At 39.2% G+C, this 25574-nt stretch overlaps 1 protein-coding gene across 4 annotated transcripts in view; it reads right to left on the bottom strand.

Moving 5' to 3' along the window:
- The window catches only part of KIF27 (kinesin family member 27), a 99518-nt gene extending 76730 nt beyond the window's left edge, over positions 1–22788 (bottom strand). For 2 of the 4 annotated variants that reach the window (XM_086685092.1, XM_025931619.2), the window contains exons 1-4: positions 22648–22788; positions 16203–16571; positions 6139–6339; positions 1790–2748 (exon numbers count right to left, since the gene is read on the bottom strand). In XM_086685092.1, coding sequence (XP_086541218.1) covers positions 1790–2748; positions 6139–6339; positions 16203–16500 — 1458 coding nt within the window. In that variant the 5' untranslated portion in view covers positions 16501–16571; positions 22648–22788. Of the gene's footprint in view, positions 1–1789; positions 2749–6138; positions 6340–16202; positions 16572–19474; positions 19939–22647 lie in introns of all 4 variants that reach the window. The other 2 variants (XM_086685091.1, XM_086685090.1) reach the window with 2 other exon arrangements.
- Positions 22789–25574: the final 2786 nt, after the last annotated feature.

Consider the following 25574-nt stretch of genomic DNA (forward strand, 5'->3'; position numbering starts at 1 on the left):
AAATGTACAACAATTCCACTTTTATTAAGTTTTTTTATTTGGAAAATAGTTATTTTTCATGAAAAAATGTTTTTACTTAACCATTGGGTTATTATTTTGAGTGAATTAATAGCTTAAAATTTTGTATTTTAATTCTAATATGGTAAATATCAATAGATACAACCCACATAAACAAAAGCTCTTTAGGGGACCTCAATTTTAAAAACATAAAAAAAAAAAAAAACCTTGTATGGGCACCTGGGTGGCTCAGTCAGTTAAGTGTCTGACTTCAACTCATCTCGCGGTTTGTGGGTTCGAGCTCCCCATTGGGCTCTCTGCTATCAGTGTAGTGCTATTAGGCCCACTCCGGATCCTCTGCCTCTCTCTCTGCCCCTCCCCTGTTTGTGCTCTCTCTCAAAAATAAATAATATTAAAAAAAAAAAACCTTGTGAATAAAAAGTTCAAGAACTGCTGCAATAGAGGTTTCTTTCTAATACATATAAAGAGGTACAGAGGAAAGATTTCTAACTAGAAAGCTGTTTTCAGGGCACCTGGGTGGCTCAGTCGGTTAAGCATCTGACTTTGGCTCAGGTCATGATCTTGCGGTTTGTGAGTTCAAGCCCTGTGTTGGGCTCTATGGTGACAGCTCAGAGCCTGGAGCCTGCTTTGGATTCTGTGTCTCCCTCTCTCTCTCTGCCCCTAACCCACTTGCATTCTGTCTCTGTCTCTCTCAAAAATGAATAAACATTAAAAAAAAAAAAAGAAAGAAAGCTGTTTTCCTATTTTCAAAAACTGGCAGAATACCTATTTGCCCAACAGAATGCAAACTCCACGTAAGCAGAATAGGTACATCTTGTTTTCCATGATTTCCCTAGGGACACGAAATCTTCAGGTTTTTGAATGGAAAGTGACAAATATATTTCGGAACTCAATGTACATATATGTAATATGTACACATGTACATACATCCCTTAAATATTGTCACATACAATGATTTTGTTTGTTTAAAAAAAAAATCAACATTCCGGGGTGCCTGGGTGGCTCAGTAGTCACTTAAGCCTCTGACTCTTGATTTCAGTTCAGGTTACGATCTCGCAGTTCATGTGTTCGAACCCACATCAGGCTCTGCAGTGACAACACAGAGCCTGCTTACGATTCTCTCTCTCCCTCTCTCTCTGTCCCTCCCCCACTGTACTCTCTCAAAATAAATAAACAAACTTTTTAAAAAAACTCAACATTCCACACTCAAGGGGTGAAGTTTTTTTTTTTTTTCTTCAAGAACCACTGACCCAAAGAGGGATAAAAACTCAATAAAGTACTTCATTTTGTTTCTGAAATTATGTTTCTCTTCACCCTCTAAATTAATGACCAGGTCCCCAAGATTCTACTTCATAAATGTAACAAGTTAAAATACTGAAAGAGAGGGGCAACTGGGTGGCTCAGTCGGTTAAGCATCTGACTCTTGGTTTCGGCTCAGGTCATGGTCTCAAGTTTCCGGACTTTGAATCCTGTGTCAGGCTCTGTGCTGACATTGTGGAGCCTCCTTGGGATTCTCTCTCTCCCTCTCTCTCTACCCCTCCCCCACTTGCTCTGTCTCTCGAAATGAATAAACTTAAAAAAATTAAAAAAATATTAAAAGAGAAAGGAAAATGAGGACAAAGCAGTAGGAAAAGGGAAAAAGAGACTGAGCAAAAGGCAAATGAGAATTTACATATAATCCTTTTTAAAAACTTCTGGAATCCCAAAATGACCCTTGCCCAAATAAACGGAGTCCTTAAACAAGTCACTAACGGAAGTGGTGTCTACATACCTGGCATTTCCTAAGCTCTCGCTTCAGCTGGAGAACTGTCACATGCTGTGGTCCTTCTTCCAGGTTGCCGACGCCGTGGCTCCCTCTGAACGAGGTGAACACCGCCTTCCTGACATCCTGGGTCATGGTAAACCACTCCTGCAGTTTGTGTTGCTGCTTTTGGTTCAGTCTGACAGCACCCTTTAAGTCCGCCAGGAAGGTAAAGGCTTCCTCTACACAGGTTTGGTAACTCTGACACTCTCCTTGTAGCTGAGCTACTTGCTCCTCAAGAGACCGGATCCTGTTTTTATCAGGAGTCCCCTCTTGATGGATCTGGCTGGTTTGGCTGATGCTATCCTGCTGGCTTTGCAGAGCTTCTCGAAGCAACTTGATTTCAAATTCCATTTCGTCCATACGGTCAGACTCGGGGCTGAAGTTTAAGGTGGGTTTGTTTCTAATATTGCGTGCTCTGTTGGCATATTTGAGGGAATTTAAGGACTCGTCAAAATCTGAGGAGGATGGGCTGACGCAAGTGATCATGACAGTCTTGGCACTGCCTCCCAAGGAATCTTTCAGAAGCCGGGTGATTTTAGCGTCCCTATATGGAATATGGGAGCTCTTCCTGCGTGGGTCCCCAAGAGCACTGATTACATTTCCTAAAGCCAACAGCCCACTGTTGATCTGAATGGATTCTTTGAACCGTTCGCCAGTATTCCCGGTTTTAGTTACTCTTTCCGAGCCCGCCAAATCCACAAAGTGGAACTTTGAGACAATATGCCGATGGGAATACCACGATCCATCTTCAGCTGCCTCTGTATTTTTCTCTACTTGACAAATGCTGATTGTAAAAATTGCATGTGATCTACTGGAGTGCTCGTTCATTTGGGTGGTACCTGTATGCCTGGCTGCATTCCCCATCTCCAGGAGACTCATCACCTCATCTGCATTCTCCACGTGACATTCCTTGGCCCCAACAATCACTTAAAATAGCAACAGCAAGTTTTTAAACCAAATTTTAATCAAAACCCAGTAGAGTTAAACTTAACCACAACAGTTATTATTTGCTAAACTTCCCAGGCTAAGAACGTGTCTTAAAAAATCAAGAGCATTTCAAACAATAGTGACAGCAATATCATTAAGTAATTTTGGATAATCTCCCAAAGGAACTATTTTAATAGACAGCACTCATTTTGATATTTAAATTCTAAAAGATATTATATATGTGTGTGTGTGTGTGTTAAACAATCTGGTTTCTTTGGAGTACATATCACACTCAATTCTTTAAGATGACTGAGAAAAGAAAAACCCTTTAATCCAGTATTTTGACTTATAGAGTCTAACAGACTTATTTAAATAGATTAATTAAATATTAACTCAAAAGAATTAACTAGTAGTAGATTAATTAAAAGAAATCAGTTTCTTTTGAGTCTTCAAACCATCCTTAGGTTTAAGGGTTTTGGTACTGTGTGGTCATAACCAACAATACATGAAGATTTCAGTATAAATAAATTGGCTATTCATTTTAAAAACAGGCTTAACCTACGTAATATGAGTATAAGATAAACAAACATGTTGGCAATTCACAAAAAGCAAAAAAGTTTCTATTTCAACAACAGCAGAATAAGAGCCAAAAATAAAACAAAGCTTACCACCCACATTATTTGTTTATATCCAAACATATTTCTTTTTTGTTTTTAATTTTTTTTCAACGTTTATTTATTTTTGGGACAGAGAGAGACAGAGCATGAACGGGGGAGGGGCAGAGAGAGAGGGAGACACAGAAACGGAAACAGGCTCCAGGCTCTGAGCCATCAGCCCAGAGCCTGACGTGGGGCTCGAACTCACGGACCGCGAGATCGTGACCTGGCTGAAGTCGGACGCTTAACCGACTGCGCCACCCAGGCGCCCCTATCCAAACATATTTCAAAAAGAAGAAGGTGGATTTGGGCTTTGAATCAGAGTCATAAAGTTCCTGATTCTGTGCTTGAATTACAGAGCCATGGTTCCTCTTTATTCAGATCCAATTATGTCACTGTTTTCTTGAAAAATAATCATTTTGCTTTCATTATTTCCATCATGACACTTTCTTAACAACCTAGTTCATTGAAAGTTCTAAAGTACTTATACTACAAACAGGGAATGCTAACATATCACCAATTATAAAGTATGACAATGCAACTGTAAATCAAAGGATAACTTTCATAAAGTTTTTTAATGTTAGGCTACAGCTTAGCACTATCCATGGTCCTCAAACCTATCTGCAAATCATCTGGAAGCTTTATAAAAGAGAAAGTACTGATGCCCAGGCCCGATCAGACAAATTCATCAGGATTTCTGAAAAGCAGGGCCCAGAAATCAGTTTTTTTTTAACTTTTAAATGTTTATTTATTATTGAAAGAGAGAGAGACAGAGAGCATGAGCAGGGGAGGGGTAGAGAGAGGGGGAAACACAGAATCTGAAGTAGGCTCCAGGCTCTGAGCTGTCAGCACAGAGCCCGACGCGGGGCTCGAACTCACAAACTGCGAGATCATGACCCGAGCTGAAGTTGGTCACTTAACCAACTGAGCCACCCAGGCGCCCCTGGAAATCAGTATTTTTTAAAAAGCTTCCATGGTGATGCTAATTGTGCAGCATCCAGGTTGGATGCCAACCAGTGCTTTACACGAAGGAACTAAATAAGGATATCAAAGAAATACATTTTGGTTGTGAGTGGAATACCGTATAAAACATACGGCAATTTGTCTTAAGAGCATTTGTCACATCTTTCCAAAACTTTTGCAGGACTGATAACAGCTATTAAGTTTATCAGGGGTGACAGCATATGGGCTATTTTACCATAAATATGTATTATTTTTGTATCTTTAACAAAAAATAAAAACATTCAAGAATTACCTTTTATATGATACAGAAGCTCAAAACACTGCCCTAGATTCTGTCCAGAAAAGATAAACTACACTGAATTATCTAATAAGACCATAGACTACCATGTATGCTTTCTTTCTAAAAAACAAAACAGGGGTGCCTGGGTGGCTCAGTCGGTTAGGCGACCGGCTTCAGCTCAGGTCATGATCTTGCAGTTCGTGGGTTCGAGCCCTGCGTCGGGCTCTGTGCTGACAGCTCAGAGCCTGGAGCCTGCTTCGGATTCTGTGTCTCCCCCTCTCTCTGCCCCTCCCCCACTTGTACTCTGTCTCTCTCTCTCTCAAAAAATAAATAAATGTAAAAAAAAAATTAAAAACAAAACAAAAACCAATTTTTTCAAACATTGAGGAATTCCAGGGCTGCCAAGCCAGGGCTAAAAAGGCAACAAACTTCACTGCCCCCTGCAGGCAGTTTGAACAACCTTACATTCCTACTGCGAGGAGATTCCCTCAAGGGGACACTCCTCAAGCAGGATCCTTTTTCTCCAAGAAGGTTCTACCTAAGTATCCTTTCTTAGAAACACATCTAAGTCATTGTTGTTAATAATAATGAAACTCTGGAAACTGCTTAAATGTCCAACAATGGAATATTAAAGTATAATACATTTAGAAGACAAATTACCACATGACCATGAAGACTCATAACTTTGAGAAATATTTAATGTTGTGTGAAAATGCTCACCATATAAATATTACATGAAAAAATAAGATGCGATGCTATATGTAGGGTTGCAAGTATATTAAAAAAAATTATACATGCATGGGAAAAGAAATCTGGAAGGAAACACACCAAAAACAGAAGTTACTTTTTCTGGGTTCTGGGATTAAAGCTGATCTTTAATAACTTTCTTCCTTAAACTTTTCTATGTTTTCAAAATGTTCTATGTTGAACATATAACCCTTTAAATCAGAAAAGCAGGAGGTGCTATTCTTTAAAATACTTGCATTTTGACCCATTCGAACCTTCTCCCATTTCCAAACAAATTGATATTTAATGAGATTAACAAGTTGCTAGCATAGAAAGTCAGATCTTGAAAAATACAACAAAGTACAGGACAAAATCAAAGAGGACAAAAGGAGAATTCTAGATCGACTTGGACAAACACGAAAGGGAGGAGCCATCTCCAATCTGGGAGAAACTCTGGGAGAAAAAAAAGTACAAATACTAATTTAGCCTATTTCAAAGTCTCACTGATCTTCAGCCCAGAGCGGGAACAATTATAGAATATAAGTATCTTGAATTACAACTTACTAACTTCATCTAACCAACCAGTCTGAACTACTTTTCACCTGGGTGATTTAATGGATATTGGGAATCAAAAAGGTATTCAATTTTAAAGAAAAAACAAATTCCTTTTGCTTCTATGTCTGTTTTAAAGATTCTTTGCAATATATCCAGAAACTGAATTAAATCACATCTTTTTGGTAATGAAGGCAGTCAATGCTATTTACCTGTGTTTCCTTTTTCATCTTCTCGGATGTGAAGATCCTTCATAGATGTTTCCAATTCTAGAAGATCTCTTAGGTCTTCCTTATATACTTCTATATAAGACACTTTGATATTAAAGTCAGTGCTAGAATTTTCAGAGATGTTTTGAAATATTTCTTGGATAGCTCGAGGAATGATACCCTTTTGACCCTCCACAACTGAAGCTAAAAATTTAGAGAAAGAAAGGACATCTGAAAATTAAAATATAAGAAAAGCCAAAACCCCAAATTTATAATGTATACATCTATTTTCTTACATTTCTCTATATTACAAATTTTTTAAAACTGTAAACTATAATATTGATGTGTAAAAGTTTCCACAATTAAAAAAAATTTTTTTTAACGTTTTATTTATTTTTGAGAGAGGGAGAGACAGAGCATGAACAGGGGAGGGTCAGAGAGAGGGAGACACAGAATCTGAAAAAGGCTCCAGGCTCTGAGCTGTCAGCACAGAGCCTGACGCGGGGCTCAAACTCATGGACCGCGAGATCATGACCTGAGCCGAAGTCGGCCGCTTAACCGACTGAGCCACCCAGGTGCCCCAACAATTTTTTAAATAGTTTTAAAAATTACAAGGTAAAGTGTGAAACAAGTCAAAGAACAAATTGGGACTTAAGGTTAAATAAGTTAGGTTAATTTAGAAACCTACCCAGCATTTGTAGCATCGTTCCATAGAAAATATGTTTCAAGCGCAAAGGGTTGGCTTGCAAATGAACCTTAAAAATAACTAGCTTCCAGGTTGAAAATTACCAATGTTTAGATTTTTGGCAACAAACATCCTGAAAATGTGAACCTCTATTAACTTGGACTACCTGTCACCTAATTTAAGATGCAAGACTGCCATCGTGTGGCAAATAAAGGAAGCTGTAGCTTTTTCTAATACAAGAGAGAGTGAAGATTCTTTTTTGAGAGTTTCCAGGAACTAGCCAATAGCATTACCTATGAACTACAGTGCAATATACACATTGTAGATTACCCAGAATATAAAGTCGATTAGAAACAGCTCATTCATTTCCCACTTCAAAAGATAACAAAACACAATAATTCAAAACTTACCAAAACACTGAATTTCAAATATTTATCATAAAGCTTCAATAGGTATTTTGGTAACCTAAATGCCATATTTTCAACGTTACACTTATATTCCGGACACAGCTTCGGAGAGAGAACTTGTAAAGTTTTATACATCAACAGCTATCATTTAGCTATTGTATGTTATTTAAAGAACACACAAAAGTTTCTAGAGAATGTTCTAGTTTCTGGTACAGGTCAGTAAATCCAAGGTTCTGAGAAGCAGGAAAATGACTATTAGTTTAAATAGGCATCCTATTGAAAAAAAAAGATTATTCTGCCTCAGGGCCTAGCATGGTGCCCTAGGCACTACAAATGCTCGATAAATTATTTATAGGAGGAAAAAACAGCATTAGTTAAAAATCAGACAGCAGGGGTGCCTGGGTGGCTCAGTCGGTTAAGCATCCGATTTCAGCTCAGGTCATGATTTCACAGTTTGTAGGTTTGAATCCCACATTGGGCTCTGCACTGAAAGCTCAGAGCCCGGAGCCTGCTTCAGATTCTGTCTCTCTCTCTCTCTCTCTCTCTCTCTCTCTCTCTCTCTCACTCTCTCTCTCTCTCTCTGCCCCTCCCCTGCTCTCTCTCTCTCTCAAAAGTAAGCATTAAAAAAATAAAGTAAAATGAAAATAACAAGTAGCAACAATGAACTATTGGGACCTCATTAAGATAAAAAGCTTCTGCACAGTGAAGGAAACAATCAGCAAAACTAAAAGGCAATGGACAGAATGGGAGAGGATATCTGCAAATGACATACCAGATAAACGGTTAGTATCCAAAATCTATAAAGAATTTATCAAACTCAACACCTAAAAAACAAATAATCCAGTGAAGAAATGGGCAAGACATGTTTAGACACTTTTCCAAAGAAGACATCCAGATGGCTAACAGACACATGAAAAAATGCTCAACATCACTTATCATTAGGGAAATACAAATCAAAGCCACATGAGATACGACCTCATACCTGTCAGAATAGCTAAAATTAACTCAGGCAACAACAGATGTTGTCACTTATATATAACACCCAGTGCTCATCCCAACAAGTGTCTTCCTTATTGCCCCTCACCCCTTTAGCCCTTCCCCCCACCCAACACCCTGCTGGCAACCCTCAGTTTGTTCTCTGTATTTTAGAGTCTCTTATGGTTTGTCCCCCTCCCTGTTTACATTATTTTTCCTTCCTTTCCCTTATGTTCATCTGTTTTGTATCTTAAATTCCACATATGAGTGAAGTCATATATTTGTTTTTCTCTAATTTCGCTTAGCGTAATACCCTCTAGTTCCATCCACGTTGTTGCAAATGACAAGACTTCATTCTTTTTGATCACCGAGTAATATTCCATTGTATATATATACACCACATCTTCTTTATCCCTTCATCAGTCAATAGACATTTGGGCTCTTTCCATACTTTGGCTATTGTCAATAGCACTGCTATAAACATTGGGGTGCCCCTTCGAAACAGCACTCTTGTATCCCTTGGATAAATACCTAGTAGTGCAATTGCTGGGTCATAGAGTAGTTCTATTTTTAATTTTTTGAGGAACCTCCATACTGTTTTCCAGAGTGGTTGCACCAGTTTGCATTCCTATCAGCAGTGCAAAAGAGTTCCACTTTTATTCAACATAGTACTGGAAGTCCTAGCCATAGCAATTCGACAACGTAAAGAAATAAAAGCCATCCAAATTGGTAAGGAAGAAGTCGGTTAAGTGTCTGATTTCGGCTCAGGTCATGATCTCATGGTTTGTGAGTTGGGAGCCCCACGCTGGGTTCTGTGTTGACAGCTCGAAGCCTGGAGCCTGCTCCAGATTCTGTGTCTCCCTCTCTCTCCGCCCCTCCTCTGCTCACACTCTATCTATCTCTCAGAAATAAATAAAAACTGGAATGGAGGAACTATGGTCCATTCCAATTGTAGAATATTATATAGTCTGAAAAAATGAGTAAATTTCTATGACACAAAAGTGAAGAAATGAAATACTTTATATTGTTAAATGCAAAAAGAAAGTTATAGAAATAATGGTATAATAATTCATTAAACAAAACAACAAGAATAAAACTACATGCATATTTGTAAAATGCCTAGAAAAATGTCTAAAGCACTCTAGAATACTATACATCAGATGGTTATTTCCGTGGGATGAGACTAGTTTTCATTTATTTTAGTTTCTTTTTTTTTAATGTTTATTCATTTTTTTATGGGGGAGGCAGGAGAGGAGGACAGAAGATCCTAAGTGGGCCCTGCACTGACAGCAGAGAGCCCGATGCCGGACTCAAACTCACAAACTGCAAGATCATGACCTGAGCCAAAGTCTGACACTTAACCAACTGAGCCACCCAGGCACCCCTAATTTAATTTCTTAAGCCTCACTTGCAATTCTTTTTACAATGCACATTATTATAATTTTTAAAGAGCCAGGGAATAAGTTTCTAGAAAGATTCCTTTAAAAAATGAGAGAGGACCCAAATAAACAAAATTACTAACAGAAGGGAAGAAATAAAAACCAACACCATAGAAATAAAAGCAAACGTAATAGAATATTATGAAAACCTATATGCCAACAAACTGGACAACTTAGAAGAAATGGATGAATTCCTAGAAACATATAATCTATCAAAACTGAAGCAGGAAGAAATACAAATTTGAACAAACCAATCACTAACAATGAAATTGAATCAGGAATCAAAATACTCCCAACAAACAAAGTCCACAACCAGACAGCTTCACTGTGAATTGTACCAAACATTTAAAAAAGAGCTAATATCCATTCTTCTCAAACTATTCCAAAAAATACAAGAGGAAGGAAAACTTCCAAATTCATTCTATAAAGCCAGTATCACCCTGATACCAAAACCAGATAAAGACACCACAAAAAAGACTACAGGCCAAGATCTCTCATGAATATGGATGCAATCCTCAACAAAATATTAATAAACTGAATTCAAAAATATATTTTAAAAAATCATACACCACGATCAAGTGGGATTTACTCCTGGGATGCAAGAGTAGTTTATAAGCTGCAAAATAATCAATGTGGTATGTAACATCAGTAAGAGAAAAGATAAAAACCATATGATCATTTCAACAGATGCAGAAAAGCATTTGACAAAGAACATCATCCATTCATGATAAAAACCCTCTGCAAAGTAGGTCCAGAGGGAATATATCTCAACAAAATAAAGGCCATATATGAAAAGCCCATAGCCAACAAGATATTCAATGGTAAAAAACAGAGAGCTTGTCCCCTGAAGGTCAGGAATAAGACAAGGATGACCACACTCACCACTTGTATTCAACATAGTACTAGAAGTCCCAGCCATAGCAATTTGACAACAAAAAGAAATAAAAGGCATCCAAATTGGTAAGGAAGAAGTAAAACTCTACTGGCAGATGACACAATACTATATATAGAAAATGCTAAAGACTCCACCAAAGAACTCCTAGAACTGATAAATGAATTGAGTAAAGTCACAAGATACAAAATCAATGTTCAGGCATCTTTTGCATTCCCATACACTAATTATGAAGCAGCAGAAAGAAAATTAAATAATCTCATTTACAATTGCACCAAAAATAAAATATCTAGGAACAAACTAAACCAAAGAGGTGAAAGATTTGTACTCTGAACACTATAAAATATTGATGAAAGAAACTGAAGACACACAAAGAAATGGAAAGACGCTCCATGCTTATGGATTAGAAGAACAAATACTGTGAAAATGTCTATACTACCCAAAGCAATCTATACATTAAATGCAATCCTTATCAAAATACCAACAGCATTTTTCACAGAACTACAATAATCTTAAATTTTGTATGGAACCACAAAAGACTCTAAATAGCCAAAGATATCTTGAAAAATAAAAACAAAACTGGGGGCACCTGGGTAGCTCAGTCGGTTGAGCATCCAACTTCAGTTCAGGTCATGGTATCACGGTTCATGAGTTCAAGTTCCACGTCAGGCTCTGTGCTGACAGCTCAGACCCTGGAGCCTGCTTCAGATTCTGTGTCTCCCTTCCTCTCTTCCCCTCCCCTGCTTGCATTCTGCCTATCTCTCTCTTTCTCTCTCAAAAATAAATAAACATTTTAAAAATTTTTTAAAAAGCGGGGTGCCTGGGTTGGCTCATTGGTTAAGCATCAGGCGTTGGCTCAGGTCATGATCTCACAGTTCGTGGGTTCAAGCCCCGCATCGGGCTCTGTACAACAGCTCAGAGCCTGGAGCCTGCTTCGAATTCTGTGTCTCCCTCTCTCTCTGCCCCTCCCCCACTCGCACTCTGTCTCTCACTCTTAAAAAATAAATAAAAAACATCTTAAAAATTTAATAAAAAAATGTAAAAAAAAAGAAAGAAAAACAAAACTGGAGGAATCACAATTCCAGACTTCGTTACATTGCAAAGCTCTAGCAATCAAGATAGTATGGTACTGGTACAAAAACAGACACATAGATCAATAGAACAGAATAGAAAACCCAGAAATAAACCCACAATTATATGGTCAATTTATCTTCAACAAAGGAGGAAAAGAATATGCAATGGGAAAAAGACAGTCTCTTCAACAAATGATGTTGGGAAAACTGGACAGCTATATGCAAAAGAATGAACCTGGACCACTTTCTTTCACTATATACAAAAGCAAAGTGAAAGTGGATTAAAAACCTAAATGTGAGGCCTGAAATCACAAAAATCCTTCAAGAAAGTACTGCCATTAATCTCTCTGACATTGGCCATAGCAACTTCTTACTAGATACGTCTCCTGAGGCAAGGGAAACAAAAGCAGAAGCAAACTATTGGGACTACATCAAAATAAAAAGCTTCTGCACAGCAAAGGAAATAATCAACAAAATTAAAAGGCAACCCTACTGAACAAGAGAAGATATTCGCAAATGACATCCAATAAAGGGTTAGTATTCAAAATATGGAAAGAACTGATACAACTCAACACCCAAAAAACAAATAATCCAATTTAAAAATGGGCAGAAGACATGAACAGACATTTCTCCAAAGAAGACATCCAGATGGTCAACAGACACCTGAAAAGATCCTCGAGGGGAACCTGGGTGGTTCAGTCAGTTGAGCAACTGACTCTTTAAAAAAAAATTTTTTTGGGGGGGCGCCTGGGTGGCTCAGTTGGTTAAGCGTCCGACTTCAGCTCAGGTCACGATCTCACGGTCCGTGAGTTTGAGCCCCGCGTCGGGCTCTGGGCTGATGGCTCAGAGCCTGGAGCCTGCTTCCGATTCTGTGTCTCCCTCTCTCTCTGCCCCTCCCCCGTTCATGCTGTCTCTCTCTGTCTCAAAAATAAATAAATGTTAAAAAAAAGTGTTTTTACTGTTTATTTATTTTTGAGACAGAGATAGAGACAGAGCGTGAGTGGGGGAGGAGCAGAGCGAGAGGGAGACACAGAATCCAAAGCAGGGTCCAGGCTCTGAGCTATCAGCACAGAGCCTGCCACGGGGCTCAAGCCATGAGATCATGACCTGAGCCGAAGTCTGACGCTCAACCAACTGAGCCACCCAGGCACCCCAGCAACTGACTCTTGATTTCAGCTCAGGTCATAATCTCACAGTTCATGAGTCTGAGCCCCATGTTGGGCTCTGTGCTGACAGCATGAAGCCTGCTTGGGATTCTCTGTTTCCCTCTCTCTTCCCCTCCCCTGTTCGCACTCTTTCTATCTCTCTCAAAAATAAATAAATAAACACTAAAAAAAAAAAAAAAAAGATGTTCAACATCTCTCATCATCAGGGAAGTGCAAATCAAAACTACAATGAGATATCGCCTCATACCTGTCAGAATGGCTAAAATTGACAACACAAGAAACAAGTGTTGGTAAGGATGTAGAGAAAAAGGAACCTTCTTGCACCGTTGATGGGAATACAAACTGGTGCAGCCACAGTGGAAAAAGAGTATGGAGTTTTCTCAAAACTTTAAAAATAGAACTGCCTAATGATCCAGTAATTGCACTTTTGGGTATTTACCCCCAAAATACAAAAACAGTAATTCAAAGGGATACCCCTTTGTTTAAACCCCTATGTTTATAGCAGTGTTATTTACAATAGCCAAACTATGGAAGCAGCCCAAGTACCCATCAATAGATGAATGGATGAAGAAGATACCACAGATATATATAATGGAATATTATTCAGCCATAAAAAATAATAAAATCTTGCCATTTGCAAGGACATGGATAGAGCTAGAGTGTGTACTGCTGAGCAAAATAAGTCAGTCGGAGAAAGACAAATACCATACAATTTCACTCATATGTGGAATTTAAGTAACAAAACAAATGAGCAAAGGAAAAAAGAAAGAGAGACAAACCAAGAAACAGACTGTTAACTATAGAGAATAAACTGACAGTTACCAGACGGGAGGTGTGTAGGGTGATGGGGGAAAGAGGGGATGGGGATTAAAGAGTACACTTAACATGGTGGAAAAAAAAATGATTCTTTTAAAAAATAAAAAGATGGGCGCCTGGGTGGCTCAGTCGGTTGAGCGTTCAACTTCGTCTCAGGTCATGATCTCAGAGTTCGTTGAGTTCAAGCCCACGTCAGGCTCTGTGATGACAGCTTGGAGCCTGGAGCCTGCTTCCAATTCTGTGTCTCCTCCTCTCTCTGCCCCTCCCCTGCTCATGCTCTGTCTCTCTGTCTCTCAATAGTAAATAAACATTAAACATTTTTAAAAATATATCTTAAAAAAAATAAAAAGAATAAGAAAACCGAGAGGATAAAATAAAAAACTGTTTCTAAGGGTGTTATCAAGTATAAAGTACTTTAGAGCAGCTATAATATTTTTTTTAAGTTTATTTATTTATTTTGAGAGACAGAGAGAGCGGGGGTGGTGGGGGAGGGGCAGAGAGAGAGGGAGAGAGGGAGAATCCCGATCAGGCTCCGCACTGACAGTGCAGAGCCTGATGCAGGGTTTGAACTCATAAACAGTGAGATTGTGACCTGAACCGAAATTAAGAGTCTGTCACTTAACTGACTGAGCCACCCAGATGCCCCAAGAATAGATAAACTTAATAACTTTTTCCCTTAAAGAATTAAAATTGTATGTATGGCTTCTTAATAAAAAACAATATAGCTATATTTAAGTCACCAAGCTCTAAACATAACTCCTATTAGTAAAAAGAACATACTGAGTCTTAAAGATCACAAAACATTTGCCAATTAAAAAAGGGGCTATAGCCCTAAAAAAAAACAAAAAACAAAAAACAAAAAAAACCCACAACTTATAACAGAAAATTTGAATTTTTTGAGACCCTAAAATAACCTAGTATCTTCAACCTCTTAATCCTATGTCATACTGATTCTAAAAATGGTGGTGTGGGGGGGTACTGGGCACTAACGGCCTCTCCATTTAATCTTTGCAATCAGGGCTTCCTCAACTCAGCCAGACTCCAACTCTACCCCTCACCAGTCCCTACATGTAATAAGAGATGTTTCTGAGAGTCACATATTCTATATTTGAGAAGCAGGAAAGTAGAAAATACATTAAGAGTCATTACACGTATACAGAACGTAGCAATAATTTTAGACAATAATACATATATATGTACAACATTCAAAAGTTTGCATTTAGTAAAAAAAAAAAATCAATACAGTAAACAAGGCCTCAAAAGAGGACTTGGCGGGGCGCCCGGGTGGCTCAGTCGGTTGAGCATCCGACTTCGGCTCAGGTCATGATCTCACAGTCCGTGAGTTCAAGCCCCACGTCGGGCTCTGTGCTGACAGCTCAGAGCCTGGAGCCTGCTTCAGATTCTGTGTCTCCCTCTCTCTCTGCCCCATCCCCCTGGTGTACTCTGTCTCTCTCTCAAAAATAAATAAACATTAAAAAAGTTAAAAAAAAAAAAAAGAGGACTTGGCATTCAATCCCAGCTGTCACTAGCCCTCTAGCTGAGCAAGCCCTTCAGTGATTGCTCCATGGCTGGAGCTCCTCACTTATAAATAAAGAGAGATGATTTTCAAGGTTCCTTCCAGCTCTACAAGAAATCCTAACAATTTCGCCTTTTCCAAACTAGAATTACAAGCAGGAGAAACTATATTCTAAAATATTCAGTATTTAAAACAGAAATCTGTATTTATATGTGAGGTGATGGATGTGTTAACTACATTGGAGGAATCCTTTGACAACGTTTACATTCATCAAATCATCATGATGCACACTTTAAATATCGTACAATTTTATTTGTCAATTGTACCTCTATAAAGCTGAAAAAATAAAATAAAAATTGGCTAAAAAATAGGGGGAAAAAAGACACTTTAAACCACATAACAAATTCTACCTACTGCCTCTAAGTCTTGGTTGTAAGACTCTGATATTTACAAGTGGACTATGTTAAAAGACCAAAATCTGGTCATGTTAACTCATTTCTTTCTACTTGAAGTTCTGTTCAAAATGACAAAGGTTTGTCAGAGGCAGGGAGTGGGGGAAATGGGTGAAGGTGGTCAAGATGTAAAAACTCTGAGTTATAACTAAGTTCTGAGGATGTAATAATATACAATATTGGTGACTGCAGTTAACAACACTGTATTGTGTATTTGAAAGCTGCTAAAATATTAGCTCTTAAAAGTTCTTATCCAACAAAAAGAAATTTAGAACTATATGATGTGATCGATGTGAACTAAACTTACTGTGGTAATCATTTTGCAATATATACATGTATAGAAATCATTATATTGTACACCTTGGACTAATATAATGGTATATGTCAATTATATCTCAATAAGACTGGAAAAAAATGGAAAGGGCTGAACACTGAACATTATCTTAAACTTGTTTCCTCAAGCAAATACAATAAAAAACTGTTGACTAAAACACCAATATTTAAAAATAAATCTTTCAAAGATGATGATCTTATGAACTCATCTGACTATCCTTTATTTCATTCAATTAATATGCTGAGCACCTACTATATTTTAGCTTGATTCTAGTGTCTCAAATAAAAGTCAAAGGTAGGACGAGAATCTTACCAACATGGCCTCCTCCAATGGTGTAGGTCTTCCCGGATCCAGTTTGTCCATAGGCAAAAACGGTTGCATTATAGCCCTCAATGAGCGACAACACTAGTGGCTTTATACATGCATTATAAACTTCATCTTGAGTGGAATTCTTGCCAAAAACAAAATCAAAAGTAAAGACTCTATCTCTCCCAATGATAATTTGCTGGGTGTTTGGAATAACTCTCACACAAGCTTGATGATTATGAAGAACTTCTTTGCATAGCAGAGGTCGGATTCTTACAGCAACTTTTACTGGTATTTCTTCCATAGCAACTTAGATTTTACTTAATATTCAGTATCTAGTGTGAGAAATATCCATTTTATGTAATTTCTGGACTCCTGTGTAACAAAATAAAAACAAAATTTAGTTATTGACTTCTCTACCCTAATAAATTAACCATCTTCTCAAGCAAAGTCCATTAAAGCAGGTTTTCCTCCAATATAAGTCGGTTACAAAGAGTAAATCTGTCTTATAAAAATACACCTATAATTTACAGATGAAATGTCTGGATTTATTGCAAAACAATCTAAGGAGTAGAGGCCATGAGTTGGTAAATGATGCAGCAAAGTGATAAGTGCATGGGATTCTATTGTGTCATTCTTTCTGTAGTAAAAATAGGTTTCCCAGTCCATTAATCTAAATACTGAATAACTGGAGAGTTAGAAAATTAAGACAAGGAAATAACCGAATAATTGTACACCCGTGAAAGAAAACCCTTTACTAGATTTTATAGCTATGTGCTGGAAAGTAACATCTTTTTGCCACAAATATCAGAAATAAATCCATGAAAATAGTCTCAAGGATTTCTATGATATAACTTGAAACCAAGTTATTGATTATTCAAAAATAATCAAAACTAACTGAAACACTGCTTTTCTACTTCTAAAATATGGTATACTTATTTCTGAAGACTTCTGGTAGAATTAATACATTAAAAAATAAATTGCCCACTATACTTATAAGGAACCTGAAAAATTTTTAAAAATTCCACTTACAGTAGCATCAAAAAGAATATAATACTGGGGTGCCTGGGTGGCTCAGTCAGTTAAGCAACAGACTCTTGATTTCAGCTCAGGTCACGATCTCATGATTCATGAGACTGAGCCCCACGTCAGGCTCTGCGCTGACAACACAGAGCCTGCTTGGGATTCTCTCTCTCCCTCTCTCTGCCCCTCCTCCACTCACATTCTCTCTCAAAATAAACTTAAGGGGTGCTTGGGTGGCTCAGTCGGTTGAGCATCCGACTTCGGCTCAGGTTGTGATCTCGTGGTCTGTGAGTTCAAGCCCTGCATCGAGCTCTGTGCTGACAGCTCAGAGCCTCGAGCCTGCTTTGGATTCTGTGTCTCCTTCTCTCTCTGCCCCTCCCCCATCATGCTCTGTCTCTCTCTCTTGTCAAAAATAAATAAGCATTAAAAAAATAAATAAACTTAAAAAAAATACATAGGAATAAGTTTAATAAAAGACATGTAAAACTTATACTCTGAAGATTATAAAAGATTGTTGAAAGTAAAGAAGATCTAAATAAATGGAAAAACATCTCATGTTCATGGACTGAAAGACAGTATTGTTAAGATGGCAATATTCTCCAAACTGATCTACAGATTCTATGCAACACCTATCAAAATCTTAGCTGAACTGCAGAAATTGACAAGCTTATCCTAGAATCCATATGGAAATTCAAAGGACAAAGAATAGCTAAAACAATATTGAAAAAGAACAAATTTGGAGGACACGTTTTCCCAATTCTAAAACCAAGCAACAGTAATTAAGACAGTGTGGTACTGGTATAAAACAAACTAAAAGATCAATGGAGAAGAATTGAGAATCCAGAAATAAACCCTCATATTTTGGGCAAATGATTTTTGACAAGAGTGCCGAGACAATTCAATGGGGGGAAAGAACAGACTTTTCAATAAATGGTCATAGGACAACTGGATGTCCACATGCATAAGAATGCAGTTTGAGGGGCGCCTGGGTGGCGCAGTCGGTTCAGCGTCCGACTTCAGCCAGGTCACGATCTCGCGGTCCGTGAGTTCAAGCCCCGCGTCAGGCTCTGGGCTGATGGCTTGGAGCCTGGAGCCTGTTTCCAATTCTGTGTCTCCCTTTCTCTCTGCCCCTCGCCCGTTCATGCTCTGTCTCTCTCTGTCCCAAAAATAAATAAAAACGTTGAAAAAAGAATGCAGTTTGATTCCTACTCACATCATATACAAAATTCAATTCAAAATCATTCATAGACCTAAATGTAAGAGCTGAAACTTATAAAACTCTTAGAAGAAAACACAAGAGTGACTCTTAGTAACGTTGGATTTGGCAATGGTTTCTCAGGTGTAACACCAAAGCAAAAGCAATAAGCTTTATAAGGAAAAACAGATAAAATGGATTTAATCAAATTTAAAAGCTTTGTTCCTCAAATATATAAAAGTGGTTAATAAGCACAGGCAAAGATGCTCAGCATCATTAGCCAGTAGGGAAATGCAATCAAAACTACAATAAGGTTACTACTCTAACCCCACTAACACAGCTATAATCAAAAAGACATCATATAGCAGACACATGAAAAGATGCCCAACATCACTCATCATCACACAAATGCAAATCAAAACCACAATGAGGTATCACTTCACACCTGTCACATGGCTAGAATCAAAAAGACAAGAAATAACAAATGTTAGCAAGGATGTGGAGGAAAAGGAACCCTCAAGCACTCCTGGTGGGAATGCAAACTTGTGTGGCCACTCTGGAAAACAGTATGGAGGTTCCTCAAAAAATTAAAAATGGAATTACTATATGGTCCAGTAACTCCACTACTGGGTATTTACCCAAAGAATATGGAAGTACTAATTCAAAAAGACATATGTACCTGTTTCTTGCAGCATTTTTTACAATAACCAAGATATGGAACTATGGAAGCCACCCAAGCGTTAATCAATAAATGAATGGATAAAAAAGACATGGTATATATGGGGTACCTGCATGGCTTAGTCGGTTAAGCATCTGACTCTTGATTTCAGCTCAGGTCATGATCTCATGATTCGTCAGATCAAGTCCCAAGTTGGGCTCTGAACTAACAGTGCAGAACCTACTTAGGATTCTCTCTCTCCTTCTCCCCAGTCACACACACACCCTTTCTCTAAAAATCAATAACTTAAAAAAAAAAGATGTGGGGGATATAAATATACATAGTAAAACCTTGGTTTGTGAGCACAATTTGTTCCAGAAACAGGCTTGTAATCCAAAGTACCTGTATATCAGAACCACTGGCTCAGCTGTGATCATGTGATGTTCCGCATCATGTACTACTTGTATTGCAAGACATCACTCATTTATCAAGTTAAAGTTTACGAGAAATGTTTGCTCCTCCTGCGCAACACTCACAGACCAAGTTACTCACAATCCAAGATTTTAGTGGGGGGGGGGGGTGGATAATGGAATATTACTCAGCCGTAAAAATGAATGAAATCTTGACATCTGCAACAACATGGATGGACCGAGAGGGTATTATGCTAAATGAAATAAGTCAGATAGAGAAAGACAAATACCATATGATTTCTTTTTATTTCTTTTTTTTTAAGTTTATTTATTTCTTTTAAGTAATCTCTACATCCAATGTCAGGCTTGAACTCACAACCCTGAGACCAAGAGTCTCATGCTCCACTGACTGAGCCAGCCAGGTGGCCCCCATATGATTTCACTTATATGTGGAATCTAAAAAACAAAACAAACAAACAAAAAGCAAAATCAGATCCATAAATACAGAGGACAAACTGACAGTAGTAGAGGGTGGCAGGATGGGGGATGGACAAAATGGGTGAAGGGGAGTAGGAGATAACAGGTTTCCAATTATGAAATGAATGAGTCTTGGGGATAAAAAGTACAGCACAGGGTCAGTGGTCTTGTAATAGCACTGCATGGTGTCAGATGATAATTATATTTGTGGCAAGCATAGCATAACATATAGACTTTCTGTTCACCTGAAACTGAAGTCACATTGTGTGTCAACTACACTTCAATTTAAAAAAAGGCTTCAATTAAAAAAAAAAAAGGAACTCCTGATTTCGGCTCAGGTCATGATCTCATGGTCGTGAGATCCAGTGCAGTGTTGGGCTCTACACTAGGTGTGGAGCCTGCTTGAGGTTCTCTCACTCTGCCTCTCCCCCACTTGCTCGCATTTTCTCTCTCTCAAAAAAAAAAAAAAAAGGGATATTAATATATTTAAATTTTTTTAAGACAGTTCAAAATAAGTATTAGGATGTATAGAATATGGAACCTTCACATACTCCCAATGGAATTGTAAAATGATGCAGCCACTTAGGAAGAGTCTGGCAGTTCCTCAAAAACACAGGGTTATTATGTGACCCAGCAACTCCACTCTTTGGTATATACCCAAGAGAAATAAAAATATATGTTTTTATGAAAACTTGTACATGAATGTTCAGTCTTGGTAGGATAAAGCTTACACCATATAAAAGCTAAAAAGAAAATGTAACAAACAGTCTATGATAATTTTCAAGTGCAGATAATGAAAAATAATCAGTTTGGGGTGTGGCTGGGCTCTTTCGAGAAGGAGAGTCTTGAACACTATCATTAAGTAACCTAGTAGACTATTAACAGACTAAAATAACATTTTCGGCACTACTTGCTATGGAGATGATAATGAAGACATATTTAATATTCACTAGCCTTTAAAAAACTCTGCAGCAGTACTGCAGATTATAATTTCGTGAGTGGGAAAGTCTGAAAAGGATCATAGTAACAAATACATTAGTCTACTAAAAGCTCAGAGAGTAAAAAAATACCAGCTCCCTTGGGCTGTAAAATCCCAAAACAGAGTCAACATGCTATGTGTAATGGCCAAAACAAAGAGATGCACCCAACCTTGTCACTTTTAATCATTCTAGTTAAAACCGGCTGTGAAAAAATACTCATATGTATGATAAATCCTTTCTTGTATCCTATAGGACTCCACAGTCACTTGGTACTGGAAACTTTTCCAAAGAAACTACAAAGATGCTGAATGAGTTGGTTCTCTCAAATGTCTCTGAACATCTATATTTGAAGTTTTTTATCATACAGATTAGCTTTTCAAAGTTTGTTTATGGCATCACATTAAAACAAAAGTCATAGTCATGCTAAGTCAAACCTAACTACTTCTAACAAAACTGCTAAAAAAAAAAAGGTGCAGAGTGTAACTGGGATATTTTCATTTTCTTGGTTTTTGCAATAGGAAACAATTTTGCTACAAGGGCAAATGAAATTCTATTCTATTCCAATAAATAAAGGCCCTTAAACATATGGCTTGTAAAAGAGTAATATTCAAGAATTTAAGCATTTAAGCATTTAAAAAATCCATAGCATTTATACTTTAGATTCTGGTCAACTGCAGTAACCAGAAGCATGTGTATTGTCTCGCCAAGAAATGTAAAGAAAGGTGAAATCTGATTGGTAATATTTAGGCATACTCAATGGAGTTTTGAAATTGAGTAAAGGCAAGAGAATCTTTGATCAATGATGCCATGTCACTGATCAAAAAGAAGTGTCTTCTAATACTGTTTCTATCCTGTGCCCACAGCTTTTCAGAAGTAGTGGGGTTGTCTAAAAATTGTGGTCTGTTAACTATATTTTTGTAAGAAATTTCCCAGCAAATTAACAATGAATCACAAAAGGATCTCAGAAAAGGTCCCAAATGCATAAATGACTAGATAAAGAATATAGAAAGTGAAGTGGAAAAACAAAAATTTGACAACTTGGAGGGGGCGAAGTGTTATTTAAAAAGTGTTTTGGTGTGCCTGCCTGGCTTAGCCTCGGAATCTGCTACTCTTGATCTCCGGATAGTGAGTTCGAGCCTTATCTTGGGTGTAGAGACTAAAACAAAAAAAAAGTGTTTCAAACAAAGAATCTGGATACCCTCTCTTTCTCAATCAAACCTGTCTCTGAGGGAGAAGGGCTTTCAGACTTCTACAGCTTTGCACCAAAGTTTCAACATCCGCAACGGAAAAAGGAGACCAGCGACAAAACGAAACCCCCAGCGGGGATGGGCCTTCCCATCCGGTTTAGCTCCCGAAGTTGGAAGCACCGGCACAAAAAACACACAGGATCAGCCTCGGTGGGGTCCCGTCCGGCGTTCGCTCACGTCCCTAATCCCCGGGCCTGTCTACCTAGGGGGACCCAACTTCCCCATGCCGTTCTCCAGGGGTCCCAGCAACGACCTCAGCCCCCTCCGACGCCCTCCCTCGGCTTTGCCGGCCCCCCAACCGCCCCCGTCCCCGAGCCGTCCCGCGGCGGCCCCTGACGCCCGACCCCTAGGCGGCGCCCCCTCCCCGAAACGGCTAGAGCGCGGGCGCTGCGGCACTAGGGCGGGAGGGCGCCGCACTGCACCCGGCCGCATCAGCCCCGCCAGGCCGGCACGCCACTTACAGACCGGCTCGAGAAAGCCCTGATCTCCGGCGGCGAGCACAGTACAGGACTCCCCAGCTTCGCTCGGCCGGGCCGCCGCCACCGCCGCCCGCGCCTTTTGTTGTCGCGGGTTCTCCCGGCAACGGCGAAACCAGCAGCCAACGCGCCCCCTCCCGGCCGGCCGTTGCGCCGCGCCCCCGACGAGCCCCGCCCCCGACGAGCCCCGCCCCACCGAGAGGAGCGCTGCGCTGGCCGCCTAGAGACCACCTCCAGGTGTGGCTACAAAGCCAGCTCGCAGGGGACTGCTTTCAGCGTGCCGGACCGAAGTCACTCCCCACCAGTTTGTAAACTGAACGTAAGAAAGATTCACGTTGCGTTTCCATATTTTAGCTGCTAATTCAGTTTATTTTTATTGAAGTAAAGTTCGTATAACATACATCGAGCCGCTTTAAGGTGTACATGAAGGCATTCTCAATGCTGTGCAACCATCACCTCTGGTTCCAAAACATTTTCATCACCACAAAAGGAGATCCCCGTGTCAGTTTGCAGCCTCTCCAGTTCCCCTCTCCTGCAGTCCCTGGCAACCACTAATCTACTTTCTCTGTCTTTATGAATCTACAGATTGGGGGCACTTTGTATTCAGGGTATCATACAATTTGTGGCCTTTTGTGTCTGGCTTCTTTTGCTAAACAATGTCTTCCGGGTCCACCCATGTTGTAGCATGTATCAGTAATTTTATTCCTTTTGATGCTGAATAATATTCAATTGTGTGGACTTACCACCTTTTATTTATCCACTCATCTCTTGATGGACACGCTGGTTGTTTCCACTTTTTGGCTAATATACATAATGCTGTTAGAAACATTCATGTACAAGTATTTGTGCATGTATTTGTTTAACATCTGTTTTCAGTTCTTTTGGTATAGATCTGGGATCTGGGTCATATGGTTATTCTATGTCTAACTTTTCTAATTTACTTAAAAAAAATTTTAATGTTTATTTATTTTTGAGAGAAAGAGCGTGAACAGGGGAGGGACAGAGAGATTGGGAGACACAGAACCAGAAGCAGACTTCAGGTTCTGATCTTTTTTCTTTTTTTTTTTTTTTTCTTTTTTTTTCAACGTTTATTTATTTTTGGGGGGACAGAGAGAGACAGAGCATGAACGGGGGAGGGGCAGAGAGAGAGGGAGACACAGAATCGGAAACAGGCTCCAGGCTCTAAGCCATCAGCCCAGAGCCTGACGCGGGGCTGGAACTCACAGACTGCGAGATCATGACCTGGCTGAAGTCAGACGCTTAACCGACTGCGCCACCCAGGCGCCCCCTTCAGGCTCTGATCTATCAGCACAGAGTCCCATGCTGGGCTTGAACTCAAGAACTATGAGATCATGACCTGAGATGAAGTCGCTCACTTAACTGACTGAGCCACCCAGGAACCCCTCCTATTTACTTTTAAATGCCTCAATGCCTCCCATTTTTAATAGCACAATCTCAGTGTTTTCTCCCAAGAGATTTTTCTTTTCTTTTTTAAAGTAATCTCTACACCAAACATGAGGCTTGAACTCATGACCTTGACATCAAGAGTCGCATGATCTACTGACTAAGCCAGGCAGGCACCCCTCACAATCTAAGCATTTTTTTTTTAATTAAAAAAAAAATTCTTGTTTTACATCTATTTATTTTTGAGAGACAGAGAGAGACAAAGCACAAGTGGGGGAGGGGGCAGAGAGAGAAGGAGACACAGAATCCGAAGCAGGCTCCAGGCTCTGAGCTGTCAGCACAGAGCCCAACGCAGGGCTCAAACCCACAAACCATGAGATCATGACCTGAGCTGAAGTTGGACGCTCAACTGACTGAGCCACCCAGGCGCCCCACAATCGAAGCATTTTCAAAAAGCATCCCTTCTCTCATGGAACTTAGAAGTGAAGGTGGAAAAAAAAGTGCTTAGTTATTAAATTGAATTACAAGTATCCCCTGCTTTTCAAAAGTTCACATTATACCTCTTGGCTGAAAGATCTACAATAGTTACCTCTTTTCATTAACTGAAGAAATCTGAAGAGGATTTTCGCTTTTATGATAAAAGGCGAAAGCCACAATAGGTTTGTTTTGCAGCCAATCTTTACAGTATAGAGGCAGCAGGCACCCGGGAAACAAGAGTGGCCCCACCAACTGCCTTCAAGGGAACTATACTGAGCACCTCAGCATCAAGCCCCCATAGCTTTGAACTTGTCTGTGAGCATCTATGCTTTATCTCGATTTATTTTGTGCATCTGTTAGCAAGATGTGCCCTAAGGTATCAGAAAAGAATTAAGAGAAGGTATTTTGGGGTGCCTGGGTGGCTCAGTCAGTTAAGCGTCCAACTTTGGCTCAGGTCATGATCTCACAGTCTGTGAGTTCGAGCCCCACGTCAGGCTCTGTGCTGACAGCTCAGAGCCTGGAGCCTGTTTCTTATTCTGTGTCTCCCTCTCTCTCTGACCCTCCCTCATTCATGCTCTGTCTCTCTCTGTCTCAAAAATAAATAAACGTTAAAAAAAATAAAATAAAAAATAAGAATAAATAAAAATAAAAGAGAAGGTATTTGGGGGTCTTGGAATGCTCAAAATTTTTTCCATAAAAATTAAGGGTAATTGCTTGTTTGCTTTACACCATTTTGGCTTACAAAAGTTTTTGCAGGACCATGCTACTTCCGGGTATTTTGAATTTTTAAAACCCAAAGATGTGAATTCACTAATTATTTTGAATCTTTAGAACTCCTTTTTTTAAGGAGTTCCCCAAACTGTAAAGTGGACACCAGTCATTGTCATCTCCTCCCACACCATCCAGGATGACAGCAGAACAAAGCTAACTCCATTCCAACTCCAACCCTATCTCCTTTCAAAGTCTTTATAAGTGGGACTTGGGAGTGCCAAGGAGAGAGTCATGGGGTCTCGGCCTTGTGGCATGGGGAA

The sequence above is a fragment of the Puma concolor genome, chromosome D4 (assembly GCF_028749965.1).
Source record: "Puma concolor isolate L17-30 chromosome D4, mPumCon1.1.hap2, whole genome shotgun sequence".
Taxonomy (NCBI): Eukaryota; Metazoa; Chordata; class Mammalia; order Carnivora; family Felidae; genus Puma; species Puma concolor.